This window comes from Corvus moneduloides, unplaced genomic scaffold (genome assembly GCF_009650955.1).
Source record: "Corvus moneduloides isolate bCorMon1 unplaced genomic scaffold, bCorMon1.pri scaffold_115_arrow_ctg1, whole genome shotgun sequence".
Taxonomy (NCBI): Eukaryota; Metazoa; Chordata; class Aves; order Passeriformes; family Corvidae; genus Corvus; species Corvus moneduloides.
Genome location: NW_022436880.1, coordinates 64,248 through 82,841, shown reverse-complemented (window position 1 = coordinate 82,841; position 18,594 = coordinate 64,248). Strand labels below are relative to the sequence as shown.

General features: G+C 63.5%; 2 protein-coding genes across 2 annotated transcripts; both read left to right on the top strand.

Annotated features, from left to right (window-relative positions):
* The first annotated feature begins 309 nt into the window (after nucleotides 1–309).
* On the top strand, nucleotides 310–8,890 carry LOC116438790 (symplekin-like). The gene is made up of 6 exons (XM_032097787.1): nucleotides 310–412; nucleotides 1,532–1,719; nucleotides 4,936–5,112; nucleotides 6,222–6,299; nucleotides 8,394–8,662; nucleotides 8,791–8,890. Exons 1-6 carry the CDS (start codon nucleotides 394–396, stop codon nucleotides 8,888–8,890), a joined length of 831 nt encoding a protein of 276 aa, XP_031953678.1. The 5' UTR covers nucleotides 310–393.
* A 1,433-nt stretch (nucleotides 8,891–10,323) lies between these two features.
* DMWD (DM1 locus, WD repeat containing) lies at nucleotides 10,324–16,267 on the top strand. The gene is made up of 4 exons (XM_032097786.1): nucleotides 10,324–10,686; nucleotides 13,012–13,197; nucleotides 14,959–16,119; nucleotides 16,172–16,267. Exons 1-4 carry the CDS (start codon nucleotides 10,339–10,341, stop codon nucleotides 16,265–16,267), a joined length of 1,791 nt encoding a protein of 596 aa, XP_031953677.1. The 5' UTR covers nucleotides 10,324–10,338.
* Nucleotides 16,268–18,594: the final 2,327 nt, after the last annotated feature.

The following is an 18,594-nucleotide window of genomic DNA, read 5'->3' as shown; positions in this document are numbered from 1 at the left end:
ATGGGACAGCTCGGGGACAGCCTGGGGACAGGGAGGGGACAGTCTGGGGACAGCCTGGGGACATGGGACAGCCTGGGGACAGCAGCAGTGGTCAGCATGGGGACATGGGACCTCGCAGAGGCGGGACACGGGGCGTCCCTGGGTTGGGGGCACCGTGTGACATCCCAGGAGGGGCTGCGGGATGCCAGGGCCAGCCCAGGGCCACCTCAGGGCCAGCTCAGGGCCAGCCCAGGGCCACCTCAGGGCCACCCCAGGGCCAGCCCAGGGTGACGCAGCCGCCGTGCCCTGTCCCCACGCCGGTGTCCCCGCAGGTGACGGCGCCTCGGCCGTGTCCCCCTGAACCCCGGGGAGCTCCTGATCGCCCTGCACAACATCGACTCGGCCAAGTGCGACATGAAATCCATCATCAAAGGTGGGACACCCCGGGGGGTGACAGGGACACCCCAGGGACACCCCGGGGGGTGACAGGGACATCGGGGGGTGACAGGGACACCCTGGGGGGACACAGGATCCCCGTCCATCGACTCGGCCAAGTGTGACATGAAATCCATCATCAAAGGTGGGGACACCCCGGGGACACCCCAGGGACACCCCGGGGGGTGACAGGGACATCGATGGGTGACAGAGACATCCCAGGGACACTGTGGGGGATGACAGGGACACCCCAAGGTGACACAGGGGTGACAGGGACATCGATGGGTGACAGGGACACCCCAGGGACACCCCAGGGGTGACAGGGACATCGATGGGTGACAGGGACACCCCAGGGACACCACAGGGGGTGACAGGGACATCGATGGGTGACAGGGACACCCCAGGGGTGACAGGGACACCCCAGGGACACCACAGGGGGTGACAGGGACATCGATGGGTGACAGGGACACCCCAGGGATGACAGGGACACCCCAGGGACACCCCAGGGGTGACAGGGACATCGATGGGTGACAGGGACACCCCAGGGACACCACAGGGGGTGACAGGGACATCGATGGGTGACAGGGACACCCCAGGGACACCCCAGGGGTGACAGGGACATCGATGGGTGACAGGGACACCCCAGGGGTGACAGGGACACCCCAGGGACACCCCAGGGGTGACAGGGACATCGATGGGTGACAGGGACACCCTGGGGGGTGACAGGGACACCCCAGGGACACCCCGGGGGTGACAGGGACATCAATGGGTGACAGGGACACCCCAGGGACACCCCAGGGACACCCTGGGGGGTGACAGGGACACCCCAGGGACACCCCGGGGGTGACAGGGACATCAATGGGTGACAGGGACACCCCAGGGACACCCCAGGGGGTGACAGGGACATCGATGGGTGACAGGGACACCCCAGGGGGTGACAAGGACACGGGGTGGGGGGACATGGGACAAAGGGCCCCCAAAGGAATAGAGGGACCCAAGGCGGCGGGGGGGGGGGGGGGTCCCACTCCGGTCCATGGGATGGTGCCAGCGTTGTCTCCCAGTGCCTCCCAGTGCCTCCCAGTGCCTCCCAGTCCTCCCAGCGCCGCTGTCCCCGCAGCCACCAACCTGTGCTTCGCGGAGCGCAACGTGTACACGTCGGAGGTGCTGGCGGTGGTGATGCAGCAGCTGATGGAGCAGAGCCCGCTGCCGATGCTGCTGATGCGCACGGTCATCCAGGCGCTGACCATGTACCCCCGCCTGGGCGGCTTCGTCATGAACATCCTGTCCCGCCTCATCATGAAGCAGGTCCCGGAATTTTCCCCACCCGCCCACACCAGAAAAAAAAAAAAAAAAAAAAAAAAAAAACCGCCCCGGAATGCGCTGTGAGATGCCCAAAAAAATTCTGCCGGAAATCGAAGGAAGTATTCCATCAAAATAACAGCCGATCGCCCGGAAAATCCCGTAAAAACCCGCCCGAGAATTTCCCCAAAAAAATCCCCAGGATATTCTCTCAAAATCCCCCCAAAAACAAATTCCACCAAAGTCACCCAAAAATTCCTCCCAAAATCCCCAAGATATTCTCTCAAAATCCCCCAAAAATTCTCCCGAAAATCAAAAAAAAAATTCCACCAAAATCCCCCCAAAATCCCCAAAAATTCCCCCAAAATCCCCAAGATATTCTCTCAAAATCCCCCCAAAAATTCTCATAAAAATTCAAAAAAAAATTCCACCAAAATCCCCCCAAAATCCCCAAAAATTCCCCCAAAATCCCCAGGATATTCTCTCAAAATCCCCCCAAAAACAAATTCCACCAAAGTCACCCAAAAATTCCTCCCAAAATCCCCAAGATATTCTCTCAAAATCCCCCAAAAATTCTCCCGAAAATCAAAAAAAAAAATTCCACCAAAATCCCCCCAAAAATCCCCCCAAAATCCCCAAAAATTCCCCCAAAATCCCCAAGATATTCTCTCAAAATCCCCCAAAAACAAATTCCACCAAAATCACTCAAAAATTCCCCCAAAATCCCCAAGATATTCTCTCAAAATCCCCCAAAAAATTCTCCCAAAAATTCAAAAATAAATTCCACCAAAATGCCCTCAAAATTACCTGAAAATACCCTAAAATTTCTCCCAAAATGAAAAAAAAGTCCACCAAAATAACCCCCCAAAATTACCCCAAAATCCCCCAAAAATTCCCCCAAAATCCCCAAGATATTCTCTCAAAATCCCCCCAAAAATTCTCATAAAAATTCAAAAAAAAATTCCACCAAAATCCCCCCAAAATCCCCAAAAATTCCCCCAAAATCCCCAGGATATTCTCTCAAAATCCCCCCAAAAACAAATTCCACCAAAGTCACCCAAAAATTCCTCCCAAAATCCCCAGGATATTCTCTCAAAATCCCCCCAAAAATTCTCCCGAAAATCAAAAAAAAAATTCCACCAAAATCCCCCCAAAATCCCCAAAAATTCCCCCAAAATCCCCAAGATATTCTCTCAAAATCCCCCCAAAAATTCTCATAAAAATTCAAAAAAAAATTCCACCCAAATCCCCCAAAATCCCCAAAAATTCCCCAAAATCCCAGGATATTCTCTCAAAATCCCCCCAAAAACAAATTCCACCAAAGTCACCCAAAAATTCCTCCCAAAATCCCCAAGATATTCTCTCAAAATCCCCCAAAAATTCTCCCGAAAATCAAAAAAAAAATTCCACCAAAATCCCCCCAAAAATCCCCCCAAAATCCCCAAAAATTCCCCCAAAATCCCCAAGATATTCTCTCAAAATCCCCCAAAAACAAATTCCACCAAAATCACCCAAAAAATTCCCCCAAAATCCCCAAGATATTCTCTCAAAATCCCCCAAAAAATTCTCCCAAAAATTCAAAAATAAATTCCACCAAAATGCCCTCAAAATTACCTGAAAATACCCTAAAATTTCTCCCAAAATGAAAAAAAAGTCCACCAAAATAACCCCCCAAAATTACCCCAAAATCCCCCAAAAATTCCCCCAAAATCCCCAAGATATTCTCTCAAAATCCCCCAAAAAATTCTCCCCAAAATCAAAAAAAAAATTCCACAAAGATCCCCCCAAAATCCCCAAAAATTCCCCCAAAATCCCCAAGATATTCTCTCAAAATCCCCCAAAAACAAATTCCACCAAAATCACTCAAAAATGCCCCCAAAATCCCCAAGATATTCTCTCAAAATCCCCCCAAAAATTCTCATAAAAATTCAAAAAAAATATCCACCAAAATCACCCAAAAAATTCCCCCAAAATCCCCAAGATATTCTCTCAAAATCCCCCAAAAAATTCTCATAAAAATTCAAAAAAAAATTCCACCAAAATCACCCGAAAATTCCCCCAAAATCCCCAAGATATTCTCTCAAATCCCCCAAAAAATTCTCCCAAAAATTAAAAAAAAATTCCACCAAAATAACCCCCCAAAATTACCCCAAAATCCCCCAAAAATTCCCCCAAAATCCCCAAGATACTCTCTCAAAATCCCCCCAAAAATTCTGCCTAAAATTCAAAAAAAAATTCCACCAAAATGCCCTCAAAATTACCTGAAAATCCCCCCAAAATTCTCCCAAAAAAAAAAAAAAAAATTCCACCAAAATCACCAGAAAATCCCCCAAAAATTCCCCCAAAATCCCCCCAAAATTTGGGATACGGGACCCCTGGGTGACTCCGATGACCCCGCTGACCCCGGGATGTCCCCACTGACCCCGCTGACCCCGCTGACCCCCAGGTGACCCCATTGACCCCCAAATGTCCCCACTGACCCCGCTGACCCCCAGCTGACCCCACTGACCCCCAGCTGACCCCACTGACCCCACTGACCCCCAGGTGACCCCACTGACCCCACTGACCCCCAGGTGTCCCCGCTGACCCCCAGGTGTCCCTGCTGACCCCAAATGTCCCCACTGACCCCACTGACCCCCAGGTGTCCCCACTGACCCCACTGACCCCCAGGTGTCCCCACTGACCCCCAGGTGTCCCTGCTGACCCCTGGATGTCCCTGCTGACCCCCAGCTGACCCCCAAATGTCCCCACTGACCCCCAGGTGACCCCACTGACCCCCAGCTGACCCCGCTGACCCCCAGGTGTCCCCACTGACCCCACTGACCCCCAGGTGTCCCCACTGACCCCGCTGACCCCGGGATGTCCCCGCTGACCCCACTGACCCCGGGATGTCCCCGCTGACCCCCAGGTGTCCCCACTGACCCCCAAATGTCCCCACTGACCCCACTGACCCCCAGGTGTCCCCACTGACCCCACTGACCCCGGGATGTCCCCCCTGACCCCCAGGTGTCCCCACTGACCCCACTGACCCCGCTGACCCCCAGGTGTCCCCGCTGACCCCCAGGTGTCCCCGCTGTCCCCACTGACCCCTGGATGTCCCCACTGACCCCCCGCTGACCCCAGTGTCCCCCCATCCCCACTGACCCCGGGATGTCCCCGCTGACCCCGGGATGTCCCCGCTGACCCCCAGGTGTCCCCGCTGACCCCTGGCTGTCCCCCCAGGTGTGGAAGTACCCCAAGGTGTGGGAAGGGTTCATCAAGTGCTGCCAGCGCACGAAGCCCCAGTCCTTCCAGGTGGTCCTGCAGCTGCCCCCGCCCCAGCTCGCCGCCGTCTTCGAGAAGTGTCCGGAGCTCCGCGAGCCCCTCCTGAGCCACGTCCGAGCCCTCACCCCACACCAGGTGACCCCCACCCCGCCCCACCACCACCCTGGGGACAAAGGGACACGTCCTGGGGACAGGGGACACATCTTGGGACACACCCTGGGACAGGGGACACATCCTGGGGATGGGGGACACATCCTGGGACACACCCCTGGGGACAGGGGACACATCTTGGGACACACCCCTGGGGACAGGGGACACATCCTGGGACACCCCTGGGGACAGGGGACACCCCTGGGGATGGGGGACACATCCTGGGACACCCCTGGGGACAGGGGACACATCTTGGGACACACCCCTGGGGACAGGGGACACATCCTGGGACACACCTGGGGACAGGGGACACCCCTCCTGGGGACAGGGGACACATCCTGGGGACAGGGGACAGCCCTGGGACACCCCCGGGGCAGAGGACACATCTTGGGACACCCCTGGGGACAGGGGACACATTTTGGGGACACAGCCTGGGGACAGGGGACAGCCCTGGGACACCCCTGGGGACAGGGGACACATCCTGGGACACCCCTGGGGACAGGGGACACCCCTGGGGATGGGGGACACATCCTGGGACACCCCTAGGGACAGGGGACACATCCTGGGACACAGCCTGGGGACAGGGGACACATCCTGGGGACAGGGGACAGCCCTGGGACACCCGTCTGGGACAGGGGACAGCCCTGGGACACCCCTGGGGACAGGGGACACATCCTGGGACAGGGGACACATCTTGGGGACACAGCCTGGGGACACGGGACACATCCTGGGACACCCCCAGGGCAGAGGACACATCTTGGGACACCCCTGGGGACAGGGGACACATTTTGGGGACACAGCCTGGGGACAGGGGACACATGTTGGGGACACAGCCTGGGGACAGGGGACAGCCCTGGGACACCCCTGGGGACAGGGGACACATCCTGGGACACCCCTGGGGACAGGGGACACATCTTGGGACACACCCCTGGGGACAGGGGACAGCCCTGGGACACCCCTGGGGACAGGGGACACATCCTGGGACACCCCCCTGGGGACAGGGGACACATCCTGGGGACAGGGGACACATCCTGGGACACCCCTGGGTACAGGGGACCTGCCCAGGGAGGTGACACCCCTTGCCCCGGTCACAGCAAGCGCACATCCCGCTGTCCACCATGGCCATCCTGGAGGCCACCACGCGCCACGAGCCCGCAGGGACACCTGGAGAGGTGGGGACACCTGGGGAGGTGGGGACAGGGTGGGGACACCTGGGGAGGTGGGGACAGGGGGGCTGGGGGGCTCAGAGTGACCCCAGACGCTTTTGGGGACACCTGGAGGGGTGGGGACACCTGGGGAGGTGGGGACAGGGGGAGGGTGGGGGGCTCAGAGTGACCCCAGACCCTTTTGGGAACACCTGGGGGGTGGTGGCTTTAGGGGTGGGGGGCTCAGAGTGACCCCAGACCCTTTTGGGGACACCTGGAGAGATGGGGACAGGGGGACAGGGTGACCCCAGACCCTTTTGGGGACACCTGGGGGGGTGGTGGCTTTAGGGGTGGGGGGCTCAGAGTGACCCCAGACCCTTTTGGGAACACCTGGGGGGTGGTGGCTTTAGGGGTGGGGGGCTCAGAGTGACCCCAGACCCTTTTGGGGACACCTGAGAGATGGGGACAGGGGGACAGGGTGACCCCAGACCCTTTTGGGGACACCTGGGGGGGTGGTGGCTTTAGGGATGGGGGGCTCAGAGTGACCCCAGACCCTTTTGGGGACATCTGGAGGGGTGGTGGCTTTAGGGGTGGGGGGCTCAGAGTGACCCCAGACCCTTTTGGGGACACCTGGAGAGATGGGGACAGGGGGACAGGGTGACCCCAGACCCTTTTGGGGACACCTGGGGGGGTGGTGGCTTTAGGGATGGGGGGCTCAGAGTGACCCCAGACCCTTTTGGGGACATCTGGAGGGGTGGTGGCTTTAGGGGTGGGGGGCTCAGAGTGACCCCAGACCCTTTTGGGGACACCGGGGGGGGTGGTGGCTTTGGGATTGGGGGGCTCAGAGTGACCCCAGACCCTTTTGAGGACACCCAGAGAGGTGGGGACAGGGTGACCCCAGACCCTTTTGGGGACATCTGGAGAGGTGATGGCTTTAGGGGTGGGGGGCTCAGAGTGACCCCAGACCCTTTTGGGGACACCTGGAGAGGTGATGGCTTTAGGGGTGGGGGGCTCAGAGTGACCCCAGACCCTTTTGAGGACACCCAGAGAGGTGGGGACAGGGTGACCCCAGACCCTTTTGGGGACACCTGGAGGGGTGGTGGCTTTAGGGATGGGGGGCTCAGAGTGACCCCAGACCCTTTTGGGGACACCTGGAGAGATGGGGACAGGGTGACCCCAGACCCTTTTGGGGACACCTGGGGGGGGTGGTGGCTTTAGGGGTGGGGGGCTCAGAGTGACCCCAGACCCTTTTGGGGACACCGGGGGGGGTGGTGGCTTTGGGATTGGGGGGCTCAGAGTGACCCCAGACCCTTTTAGGGACACCTGGGGGGGTGGTGGCTTTAGGGATGGGGGGCTCAGAGTGACCCCAGACCCTTTTGGGGACACCTGGAGAGGTGATGGCTTTAGGGGTGGGGGGCTCAGAGTGACCCCAGACCCTTTTGGGGACACCTGGAGAGATGGGGACAGGGTGACCCCAGACCCTTTTGGGGACACCTGGGGGGGTGGTGGCTTTAGGGGTGGGGGGCTCAGAGTGACCCCAGACCCTTTTGGGGACACCTGGGGGGGTGGTGGCTTTGGGATTGGGGGGCTCAGAGTGACCCCAGACCCTTTTGGGGACACCTGGAGGGGTGGGGACAGGGTGACCCCAGACCCTTTTGGGGACATCTGGAGAGGTGATGGCTTTAGGGGTGGGGGGCTCAGAGTGACCCCAGACCCTTTTGGGGACACCTGGAGAGATGGGGACAGGGTGACCCCAGACCCTTTTGGGGACACCTGGGGGGGTGGTGGCTTTAGGGGTGGGGGGCTCAGAGTGACCCCAGACCCTTTTGGGGACACCGGGGGGGGTGGTGGCTTTGGGATTGGGGGGCTCAGAGTGACCCCAGACCCTTTTGGGGACACCTGGAGGGGTGGGGACAGGGTGACCCCAGACCCTTTTGGGGACACCTGGGGGGGTGGTGGCTTTGGGATTGGGGGGCTCAGAGTGACCCCAGACCCTTTTGGGGACACCCAGAGAGGTGGGAACGGGGGGTGGGTGGGGGTCTCAGGGTGACCCCATGGGGTGAATTTGGGGTCCTCCCCACCCCCTTACCCCCCCCCTCTCTCCATGTCCCCCCTCCCCAGGAGAAGCCCCCCAAACGTCCGAGCGAGGAGGACCCCAAACCCAAGGGGGCCCCCCCAGCCCCGGGGGGGGGTCCCAGCTCAGGCTCCTCCCCCTCCGAGCCCCCCGCCGCGGACCTGGGGGGAGGGGGCGACCTGGAGCCCCCCTCCATCTTCATCAGCGTCCCCGAGGATGAGGAGAGCTCGGGGGGGGACGTGTCCCCCCCCGCCCCCGCCACCCTCGACCCCCCCACGGCCCCCCCAAAGGTAACCCCACCCCCCCCACCCCCTCTGCACCCCATTTTGGGGAGGGGGAGGCACCTCTAACCCCTCCCCCCTCCCCTTCCTTCTCCCCTCAGGACCCCCCCGCGGGCCCGGAGCCCCCCCCGGCCGTGCCCCCCACCACCGAGGGCCCCCCCAGCAGCCCCCCCTCATCGGAGCCGCCCCCCCCCGGCACCCAGAGCCCCGAGGTGCCCCCGGGGGGGGTCCCTGAGGTCCCCCCCGGCCCCACCGAGGGCTGAGGGGGGCGGGGGGAGCCCCCCAAGACCCCCCCCCCCAAGCGCTGGGGGGGGGGGGGGGCTCAATAAAAGCCTGGGAGGAGCTTGGGGGGTCCTGTGTGGGTTTTTGGGGGGCGGGGAGGGGGCGTGGCCTGCGTGGGAGGGGGCGTGGTTTGTGTCCCTGGGGGTGGAGCCAAAGTGGGGTGGTGGGGGGGGTCTCATTTTGGGGTGGGGTCTCGGTGTTTTGGGAGGGGTTTTGGGGTGTGGCCCCACCCGGGGGCGTGGCTTCACATTTTGGGGCGTGGTCTCTGTGTTTGGGGGCGTGGTCTCGTTCACTGGGGGCGTGGCCTCGCGTTTTAGGGCGTGGTTTAATTCACCTGGGGGCGTGGTCTGTGTTGGGGGCGTGGCTTGGTCTACCGGGGGCGTGGTTTTGCCTTTTTTGGGGTGTGGTCTCGTCCACACGGGGGCGGGGTCTCAGTGCTTGGGGGCGTGGCTTCATCCACATGGGGCGTGGTTTTGCTTGTGGGGGCGTGGTCTCATTCACCCGGAGGCGTGGTTTCATCGCTTGGGGGCGTGGTCTCGGTGTTTTGGGGCGTGGTCTATGTGTTGGGGCGTGACTTTGCCTTTGGGGGCGTGGCCTCATCCACACTGGGCGTGACCTCTGTTCGGGGGCGTGGCCTCATCCATCGAGGGCGTGGTTTCAGTGTTTTGGGGCGTGGCTTCATCACATGGGGGCGTGGTCTCTGTGTTCGGGGCGTGGCCTCAACCTCCAGGGGGGCGTGGTTCCAGCCACATGGGGGCGTGGCCTGTGTTCGGGGGCGTGGTCTCTGTGTTCAGGGGCGTGGCCTCATCCATCGAGGGCGTGGTTTCAATGTTTTGGGGCGTGGCTTCATCACATGGGGGCGTGGTCTCAGTGTTCAGGGGCGTGGCCTCATCCACCGGGGGCGTGGTCTCAGTGTTTTGGGGCGTGGCCTCAACCTCCAGGGGGCGTGGTTCCAGCCACTTGGGGGCGTGGCCTCATCCGCATGGGAGCGTGGTTTCTGTTCGGGTGCATTGTCTCTGTGTTCGGGGGCGTGGCCTCATCCATCGAGGGCGTGGTTTCAGTGTTTTTGGGCGTGGCTTCATTCACATGGGGGCGTGGTCTCTGTGTTCGGGGGCGTGGTCTCAACCTCCGGGGGGCGTGGTCTCTGTGTTCAGGGGCGTGGTCTCTGTGTTCAGGGGCGTGGTCTCATCCACCCGGGGGCGTGGTTTCAGTGTTGGGGGCGTGGCTTCACCCCTCGGGGCGTGGCCTCTGCGTTAGGGGGCGTGGTTTAGCCGCTCGTGGGCGTGTCCCCGCCCTCCCTCCGCGCTGATTGGCCCGTTCCGCCCCCTCGTGGGCGTGGCCTGCCCTCGCGGTGGGCGTGGCCCCGGTGACTCAGCTCCGCCATGGCGGCGGCCGCTCCCGCCCGGGCCTGACGCGGCTTCCGGCGGCGATGGCGGCGGCGGCGGCGGCCCCGGGCCCGGGCCCGGCCGAGGCTCCCGCGGCCGCTCCGGAGCTCAAGAGCCGCTTCCGCACCCGCGAGGGCTCCTACCGCCTGCTGGGCCCCGCCACCGCTGCCGCCGCCGCCGCCTCCGCCGCCTCCTCCGCCGGGCCCGCCCCGGCCGGGCCCGCCCCGCCGGGCCCCGGGGCGCTGCCGCCGGTTCGGCTCTCGATGGTGCGGCTGGCGCGGAGCCGGAGCCCCCCCGGAGGCGCCGCCGAACGCAGCCGCGTCTGCTGCAACCTCGGCCGGGAGCTGCATTTCTACGGAGGGGCCGGAGCCGGGGGACGCGGCAGCCGCAGGGTAACGGGGAGAGAACGGGGGAGCGGCGGGGGAGAGGGGGGATAACGGGGGGAATGGGGGGGAAGGTGGCACCAGGGATGGTGGCAGTGACACCAGGGGTGGGCACAGTGACCGCAGGGGTGGGCACAGTGACCCCAGGACTGGTGAGAGTGACCACGGGGCAGACAAAGGTCACTCCAGGACCGGTGACAGTGACCCCCGGGGTGGGCACAGTGACCCCAGGGATGGTGCCAGTGACCGCAGGGGTGGGCACAGTGACCCCAGGGGTGGTGACAGTGACCGCAGGGGTGGGCACAGTGACCCCAGGGATGGGCACAGTGACCGCAGGGATGGTGACAGTGACCCCAGGGGTGGTGACAGTGACCGCAGGGATGGTGACAGTGACCCCAGACCTGCCAATGGTGACAGTGACCCCAGGGATGGGCACAGTGACCGCAGGGATGGTGACAGTGACCCCAGGGGTGGTGACAGTGACCCCAGGGATGGGCACAGTGACCCCAGACCTGCCAATGGTGACAGTGACCCCAGGGATGGGCACAGTGACCCCAGGGGTGGTGACAGTGACCCCAGGGATGGGCACAGTGACCCCAGGGGTGGTGACAGTGACCGCAGGGATGGGCACAGTGACCCCAGGACCTGTGACAGTGACCCCAGGGATGGTGACAGTGACCCCAGGGATGGTGACAGTGACCCCAGACCTGCCAATGGTGACAGTGACCCCAGGGATGGGCACGGTGACCCCCAGGACCTGTGACAGTGACCCCAGGGATGGGCACAGTGACCCCAGGGATGGGCACAGTGACCGCAGGAGTGGTGACAGTGACCCCAGACCTGCCAATGGTGACAGTGACCCCAGGGATGGGCACGGTGACCCCCAGGACCTGTGACAGTGACCCCAGGGATGGGCACAGTGACCGCAGGAGTGGTGACAGTGACCCCAGACCTGCCAATGGTGACAGTGACCCCAGGGATGGGCACAGTGACCCCAGGGATGGTGCCAGTGACCACGGGGCAGACAAAGGTCACTCCAGGACCTGTGACAGTGACCCCCGGGGTGGGCACAGTGACCGCAGGAGTGGTGACAGTGACCCCTGCTATTGGTGACAGTGACCGCAGGGGTGGGCACAGTGACCCCAGGGGTGGGCACAGTGACCCCAAGACCTGTGACAGTGACCCCCGGGATGGGCACAGTGACCCCAGGGGTGGGCACAGTGACCCCAGGGGTGGGCACAGTGACCGCAGGACCTGTGACAGTGACCACAGGACCGGTGACAGTGACCCCAGGGGTGGGCACAGTGACCCCAGGACCTGTGACAGTGACCCCCGGGATGGGCACAGTGACCCCAGGGATGGGCACAGTGACCGCAGGACCTGTGACAGTGACCCCAGGGATGGGCACAGTGACCCCAAGACCTGTGACAGTGACCCCAGGACCTGTGACAGTGACCTCAGGGGTGGTGACAGTGACCGCAGGAGTGGTGACAGTGACCCCAAGACCTGTGACAGTGACCCCAGGACCTGTGACAGTGACCCCAGGGATGGGCACAGTGACCGCAGGACCTGTGACAGTGACCCCAGGGATGGTGACAGTGACCCCAGGGATGGGCACAGTGACCCCAAGACCTGTGACAGTGACCGCAGGACCTGTGACAGTGACCCCAGGGGTGGTGACAGTGACCGCAGGGATGGACACAGTGACCCCAGAACCTGTGACAGTGACCGCAGGGGTGGGCACAGTGACCCCAGGGGTGGGCACAGTGACCCCAGGACCTGTGACAGTGACCGCAGGGGTGGTGACAGTGACCCCTGCTATTGGTGACAGTGACCCCAGGGGTGGGCACAGTGACCCCAGGGGTGGGCACAGTGACCCCAGGACCTGTGACAGTGACCGCAGGGGTGGTGACAGTGACCGCAGGGATGGACACAGTGACCCCAGGGGTGGGCACAGTGACCCCTGCTATTGGTGACAGTGACCGCAGGGGTGGTGACAGTGACCCCTGCTATTGGTGACAGTGACCCCAGAGGTGGGCACAGTGACCCCAGGACCTGTGACAGTGACCCCCGGGATGGGCACAGTGACCCCAGGGATGGGCACAGTGACCCCAGGACCTGTGACAGTGACCCCAGGGATGGGCACAGTGACCCCAAGACCTGTGACAGTGACCCCAGGGTCGCTCCCAGGACCCCAGCCCCCCCCAGGACCCTCTGGCCAGCCCCAGGGGTGCCGCAGGGTGGGCGCCGCGTCCCCGGGGAGCTCTGGGGGTGGCACCCCCGGCAGTGCCGGTGCCGGTGCCGGCGGTGGCACCACCGTGGGTGTCCCCGCAGGCCCTGGACCTGCAGCGGCCCATCGACAAGCGCGTCTACAAGGGCACGCAGCCCACGTGCCACGACTTCAACCAGTTCACGGCGGGCGCCGAGACGCTGGCGCTGCTCGTGGGCTTCTCGGCCGGCCAGGTGCAGTACCTGGACCTGGCCAAGAAGGACAGCGCCGGCCGGCTCTTCAACGAGGAGGTGAGGGGACACCGGGGCCACCGGGACCTCCCCAGGGGCCACCACGGGGACACCAGGGACACCGGGGCCTCCCCAGGGGCCACCACGGGGACACCGGGGACACCGGGACCTCCCCAGGGGCCACCACGGGGACACCAGGGACACCGGGGCCTCCTCAAGGGCCACCATGGGGACATCAGGGCCACCGGGACCTCCTCAGGGGCCACCACGGGGACACCAGGGACACCGGGGCCTCCTCAGGGGCCACCACGGGGACACGGGGGACACTGGGACGTCCTCAGGGGCCACCACGGGGACACCGGGGACACCGGGACCTCCTCAAGGGCCACCATGGGGACACCGGGGCCACTGGGACCTCCTCAAGGGCCACCACGGGGACACCAGGGACACCGGGACCTTCCCAGGGGCCACCACGGGGACACGGGGGACACCGGGACCTCCTCAGGGGCCACCATGGGGACACGGGGGACACCGGGACCTCCTCAAGGGCCACCATGGGGACACCGGGGCCACTGGGACCTCCTCAAGGGCCACCACGGGGACACCAGGGACACCAGGACCTCCCCAGGGGCCACCACGGGGACACCGGGGCCACTGGGACCTCCTCAAGGGCCACCATGGGGACACGGGGGACACCGGGACCTCCTCAAGGGCCACCATGGGGACACCGGGGCCACTGGGACCTCCTCAAGGGCCACCACGGGGACACCAGGGACACCAGGACCTCCCCAGGGGCCACCACGGGGACACCGGGGCCACTGGGACCTCTTCAAGGGCCACCACGGGGACACCGGGGCCACTGGGACCTCCTCAAGGGCCACCATGGGGACATGGGGGCCACCGGGACCTCCCCAGGGGCCACCACGGGGACACCAGGGCCACCATGGGGTCACCGGGAAGGCCTCAGGAGCCCCATAGGGCCACCAGGGCTACCATGGGGTCACCACGGGGACACTGGGGCCACTGGGAATGCCTCGGGAGCCACATGGGACCACCAGGGCCACCATGGGGTCACCATGGGGCCACCACGGGGCCACCACAGGGGCCACCATGGGGACACTGGGGCCACCGGGAACACTTTGGGAGCCACATGGGACCACCAGGGCCACCATGGGGCCACCATGGGGACACTGGGGCCACCGGGAACACTTTGGGAGCCACATGGGACCACCAGGGCCACCATGGGGACACTGGGGCCACTGGGAACACCTCAGGAGCCACATGGGACCACCAGGGCCACCATGGGGTCACCGGAAGACCTCAGAAGCCACGTGGGGCCACCAGGGCCACCACAGGGACATCAGGAACACCTCAGGAGCCACATGGGACCACCAGGGCCACCGGGGGGGCACCGGGAATGTGTCAGGAGCCACATGGGACCACCAGGGCCACCACAGGGACACTGGGGCCACCATGGGGTCACCGGAAGACCTCAGAAGCCACGTGGGGCCACCAGGGCCACCACAGGGACATCAGGAACACCTCAGGAGCCACATGGGACCACCAGGGCCACCACAGGGACATCAGGAACACCCCAGGAGCCACATGGGACCACCAGGGCCACCGGGGGGCACCAGGAATGTGTCAGGAGCCACATGGGACCACCAGGGCCTACCATGGGACCACCGGGAAAGCCCTCGGGATCCCCGTGGGGCCACCAACACCTCCCTGCGGCCACCCCCTCATCCCCTGGGGTGTCCCCCCTCCCCCCCCCCCACCTTGTGCCACCTTTTTTAACCCTTTGTGTCCCACCCCTCCCAGCGCCTGATCGACAAATCCAAGGTCACCTTGGTCAAGTGGCTACCGGACACGGAGCGCCTGTTCCTGGCGTCGCACGCCAGCGGCCACCTGTACCTGTACGACTCGGAGCAGCCGTGCGGGGCCACCAGCCCGCAGTACACGCTGCTGACGCAGGGCGAGGGCTTCAGGGTGTTCTCCTGCAAGAGCAAGACGCCGCGGAACCCCCTCCTCAAGTGGGCCGTGGGCTCGGGGCCGCTGAACGAGTTCGCCTTCTCGCCCGACGGGCGCTCGCTGGCCTGCGTTAGCCAGGACGGCGTGCTCAGGGTCTTCCACTTCTCGTCCATGCTGCTGCAGGGGATGATGAGGAGCTACTTCGGGGGGCTGCTCTGCGTCTGCTGGAGCCCCGACGGCCGCTACGTGGTCACCGGTGGCGAGGACGACCTGGTCACCGTGTGGTCGTTCGCCGAGGGCCGCGTGGTAGCCCGCGGCCACGGCCATAAGTCGTGGGTCAACGCTGTGGCTTTTGACCCTTTCACCACCACGCCGCCGCCGCCTGACCACGCTGGGGATGACCACGGCGATGCCCCCGAGGATGCCCCGGCCCCTCCGAGCGTCACCTACCGCTTCGGCTCGGCCGGCCAGGACACGCAGTTCTGCCTGTGGGACCTCACCGAGGACGTGCTGGACCCTCGGCCACCTCCTCCTCCTCGCCGAGTGACCACTGAGCCCGCTTCCATGCCGGGCTTGCCACGCTCCTTATCCCGCTCCAACAGCCTCCCGCAGCCCGGCGGGGGTCCCCAGATGTCCCCCCGCGTCCCCCCGGCGCTGAGCGCGGGGCGATTCGCCACGCTCACCCTGCGGGACCCCCCCGAGAAGGAGCACAAACGTTACCACAGCTTGGGCAACATCAGCCGCGGCGGGGGTGGCTCGGAGAAGCCCCCCGGGGGTGGCCCGGGAGGGTCGAGGGGGTCTCTGGACATGGGCAAGGTGTTGGGGACGGCGCTGTGCCCGCGGCTGCACGAGGTGCCGCTGCTCGAGCCGCTGGTGTGCAAGAAAATCGCCCAGGAGAGGCTGACGGTGCTGCTGTTCCTGGAGGATTGTATCGTGACAGGCTGCCAGGAGGGGCTCATCTGCACCTGGGCGCGGCCCGGGGTCTCCGTGAGTGCGGGGAGGGGATTTGGGGTGATTTGGGGGTGATTTTGGGGTGGTTTGGGGTGATTTTGGGGTGCTTTAGGGGGTCTGGGAGGAGCTCATCTGGAGCAGGATTGTATCGTGCCAGGCTGCCAGGAGGGGCTCATCTGCACCTGGGCGCGGCCCGGGGTCTCCGTGAGTGCGGGTAGGGGATTTGGGGTGATTTGGGGGTGATTTTGGGGTGATTTGGGGGTGGTTTAGGGGGTCTGGGAGGAGCTCATCTGGAGCAGGATTGTATCGTGCCAGGCTGCCAGGAGGGGCTCATCTGCACCTGGGCGCGGCCCGGGGTCTCCGTGAGTGCGGGGAGGGGATTTGGGGTGATTTGGGGGTGATTTTGGGGTGGTTTGGGGTGATTTTGGGGTGGTTTAGGGAGTCTGGGAGGAGCTCATCTGGAGCAGGATTGTATCGTGCCAGGCTGCCAGGAGGGGCTCGTCTGCACCTGGGCGCGGCCCGGGGTCTCCGTGAGTCCGGGGAGGGGATTTGGGGTGATTTTGGGGTGGTTTGGGGTGATTTGGGGTGTTTTAGGGGGTCTGGGATAGGATTTGTGGGTCCCAGGAGGAGCAGGATTGTATCGTGACAGGCTGCCAGGAGGGGCTCATCTGCACCTGGGCGCGGCCCGGGGTCTCCGTGAGTCCGGGGAGGGGATTTGGGGTGATTTTGGGGTGGTTTGGGGTGATTTTGGGGTGGTTTAGGGGGTCTGGGATAGGATTTGTGGGTCCCAGGAGGAGCAGGATTGTATCGTGACAGGCTGCCAGGAGGGGCTCATCTGCACCTGGGCGCGGCCCGGGGTCTCCGTGAGTCCGGGGAGGGGATTTGGGGTGATTTGGGGGTGATTTTGGGGTGGTTTGGGGTGATTTTGGGGTGGTTTAGGGGGTCTGGGATAGGATTTGTGGGTCCCAGGAGGAGCAGGATTGTATCGTGCCAGGCTGCCAGGAGGGGCTCGTCTGCACCTGGGCGCGGCCCGGGGTCTCCGTGAGTGCGGGGAGGGGATTTGGGGTGATTTTGGGGTGATTTGGGGGTGATTTTGGGGTGATTTGGGGTGGTTTAGGGGGTCTGGGATAGGATTTGTGGGTCCCAGGAGGAGCAGGATTGTATCGTGCCAGGCTGCCAGGAGGGGCTCATCTGCACCTGGGCGCGGCCCGGGGTCTCCGTGAGTGCGGGGAGGGGATTTGGGGTGATTTGGGGGTGATTTTGGGGTGGTTTGGGGTGATTTTGGGGTGGTTTAGGGGGTCTGGGATAGGATTTGTGGGTCCCAGGAGGAGCAGGATTGTATCGTGCCAGGCTGCCAGGAGGGGCTCATCTGCACCTGGGCGCGGCCCGGGGTCTCCGTGAGTGCGGGGAGGGGATTTGGGGTGATTTTGGGGTGGTTTGGGGTGATTTTGGGGTGATTTTGGGGTGTTTTAGGGGGTCTGGGATAGGATTTGTGGGTCCCGGGAGGAGCAGGATTGTATCGTGCCAGGCTGCCAGGAGGGGCTCATCTGCACCTGGGCGCGGCCCGGGGTCTCCGTGAGTCCGGGGAGGGGATTTGGGGTGATTTTGGGGTGGTTTGGGGTGATTTGGGGTGTTTTAGGGGGTCTGGGATAGGATTTGTGGTTCCCAGGAGGAGCAGGATTGTATCGTGCCAGGCTGCCAGGAGAGGCTCATCTGCACCTGGGCGCGGCCCGGGGTCTCCGTGAGTCCGGGGAGGGGATTTGGGGTGATTTGGGGGTGATTTTGGGGTGGTTTGGGGTGATTTTGGGGTGTTTTAGGAGGTCTGGGATAGGATTTGTGGGTCCCAGGAGGAGCAGGATTGTATCGTGCCAGGCTGCCAGGAGGGGCTCATCTGCACCTGGGCGCGGCCCGGGGTCTCCGTGAGTGCGGGGAGGGGATTTGGGGTGATTTGGGGTAATTTTGGGGTGGTTTGGGGTGATTTTGGGGTGTTTTAGGGGGTCTGGGATAGGATTTGTGGGTCCCAGGAGGAGCAGGATTGTATCGTGCCAGGCTGCCAGGAGGGGCTCATCTGCACCTGGGCGCGGCCCGGGGTCTCCGTGAGTGCGGGGAGGGGATTTGGGGTGATTTGGGGTGATTTTGGGGTGGTTTGGGGTGATTTTGGGGTGTTTTAGGGGGTCTGGGATAGGATTTGTGGGTCCCGGGAGGAGCAGGATTGTATCGTGACAGGCTGCCAGGAGGGGCTCATCTGCACCTGGGCGCAGCCCGGGGTCTCCGTGAGTCCGGGGAGGGGATTTGGGGTGATTTGGGGGTGATTTTGGGGTGGTTTGGGGTGATTTTGGGGTGGTTTAGGGGGTCTGGGATAGGATTTGTGGGTCCCAGGAGGAGCAGGATTGTATCGTGCCAGGCTGCCAGGAGGGGCTCATCTGCACCTGGGCGCGGCCCGGGGTCTCCGTGAGTCCGGGGAGGGGATTTGGGGTGATTTGGGGGTGATTTTGGGGTGGTTTGGGGTGATTTTGGGGTGGTTTAGGGGGTCTG

Coding starts and splice junctions, on each gene's coding strand:
- DMWD (XM_032097786.1), top strand. CDS start 10,339: ATGGCGGCGGCGGCGGCGGCCCCGGGCCCGGGCCCGGCCGAGGCTCCC. Junction 10,687..13,011: donor GGGGACGCGGCAGCCGCAGG/GTAACGGGGAGA, acceptor GTGTCCCCGCAG/GCCCTGGACCTGCAGCGGCC. Junction 13,198..14,958: donor GCCGGCTCTTCAACGAGGAG/GTGAGGGGACAC, acceptor CACCCCTCCCAG/CGCCTGATCGACAAATCCAA.
- LOC116438790 (XM_032097787.1), top strand. Junction 5,113..6,221: donor GAGCCCTCACCCCACACCAG/GTGACCCCCACC, acceptor CCCCGGTCACAG/CAAGCGCACATCCCGCTGTC. Junction 8,663..8,790: donor CCACCCCCCCCACCCCCTCT/GCACCCCATTTT, acceptor GGGCCCCCCCAG/CAGCCCCCCCTCATCGGAGC.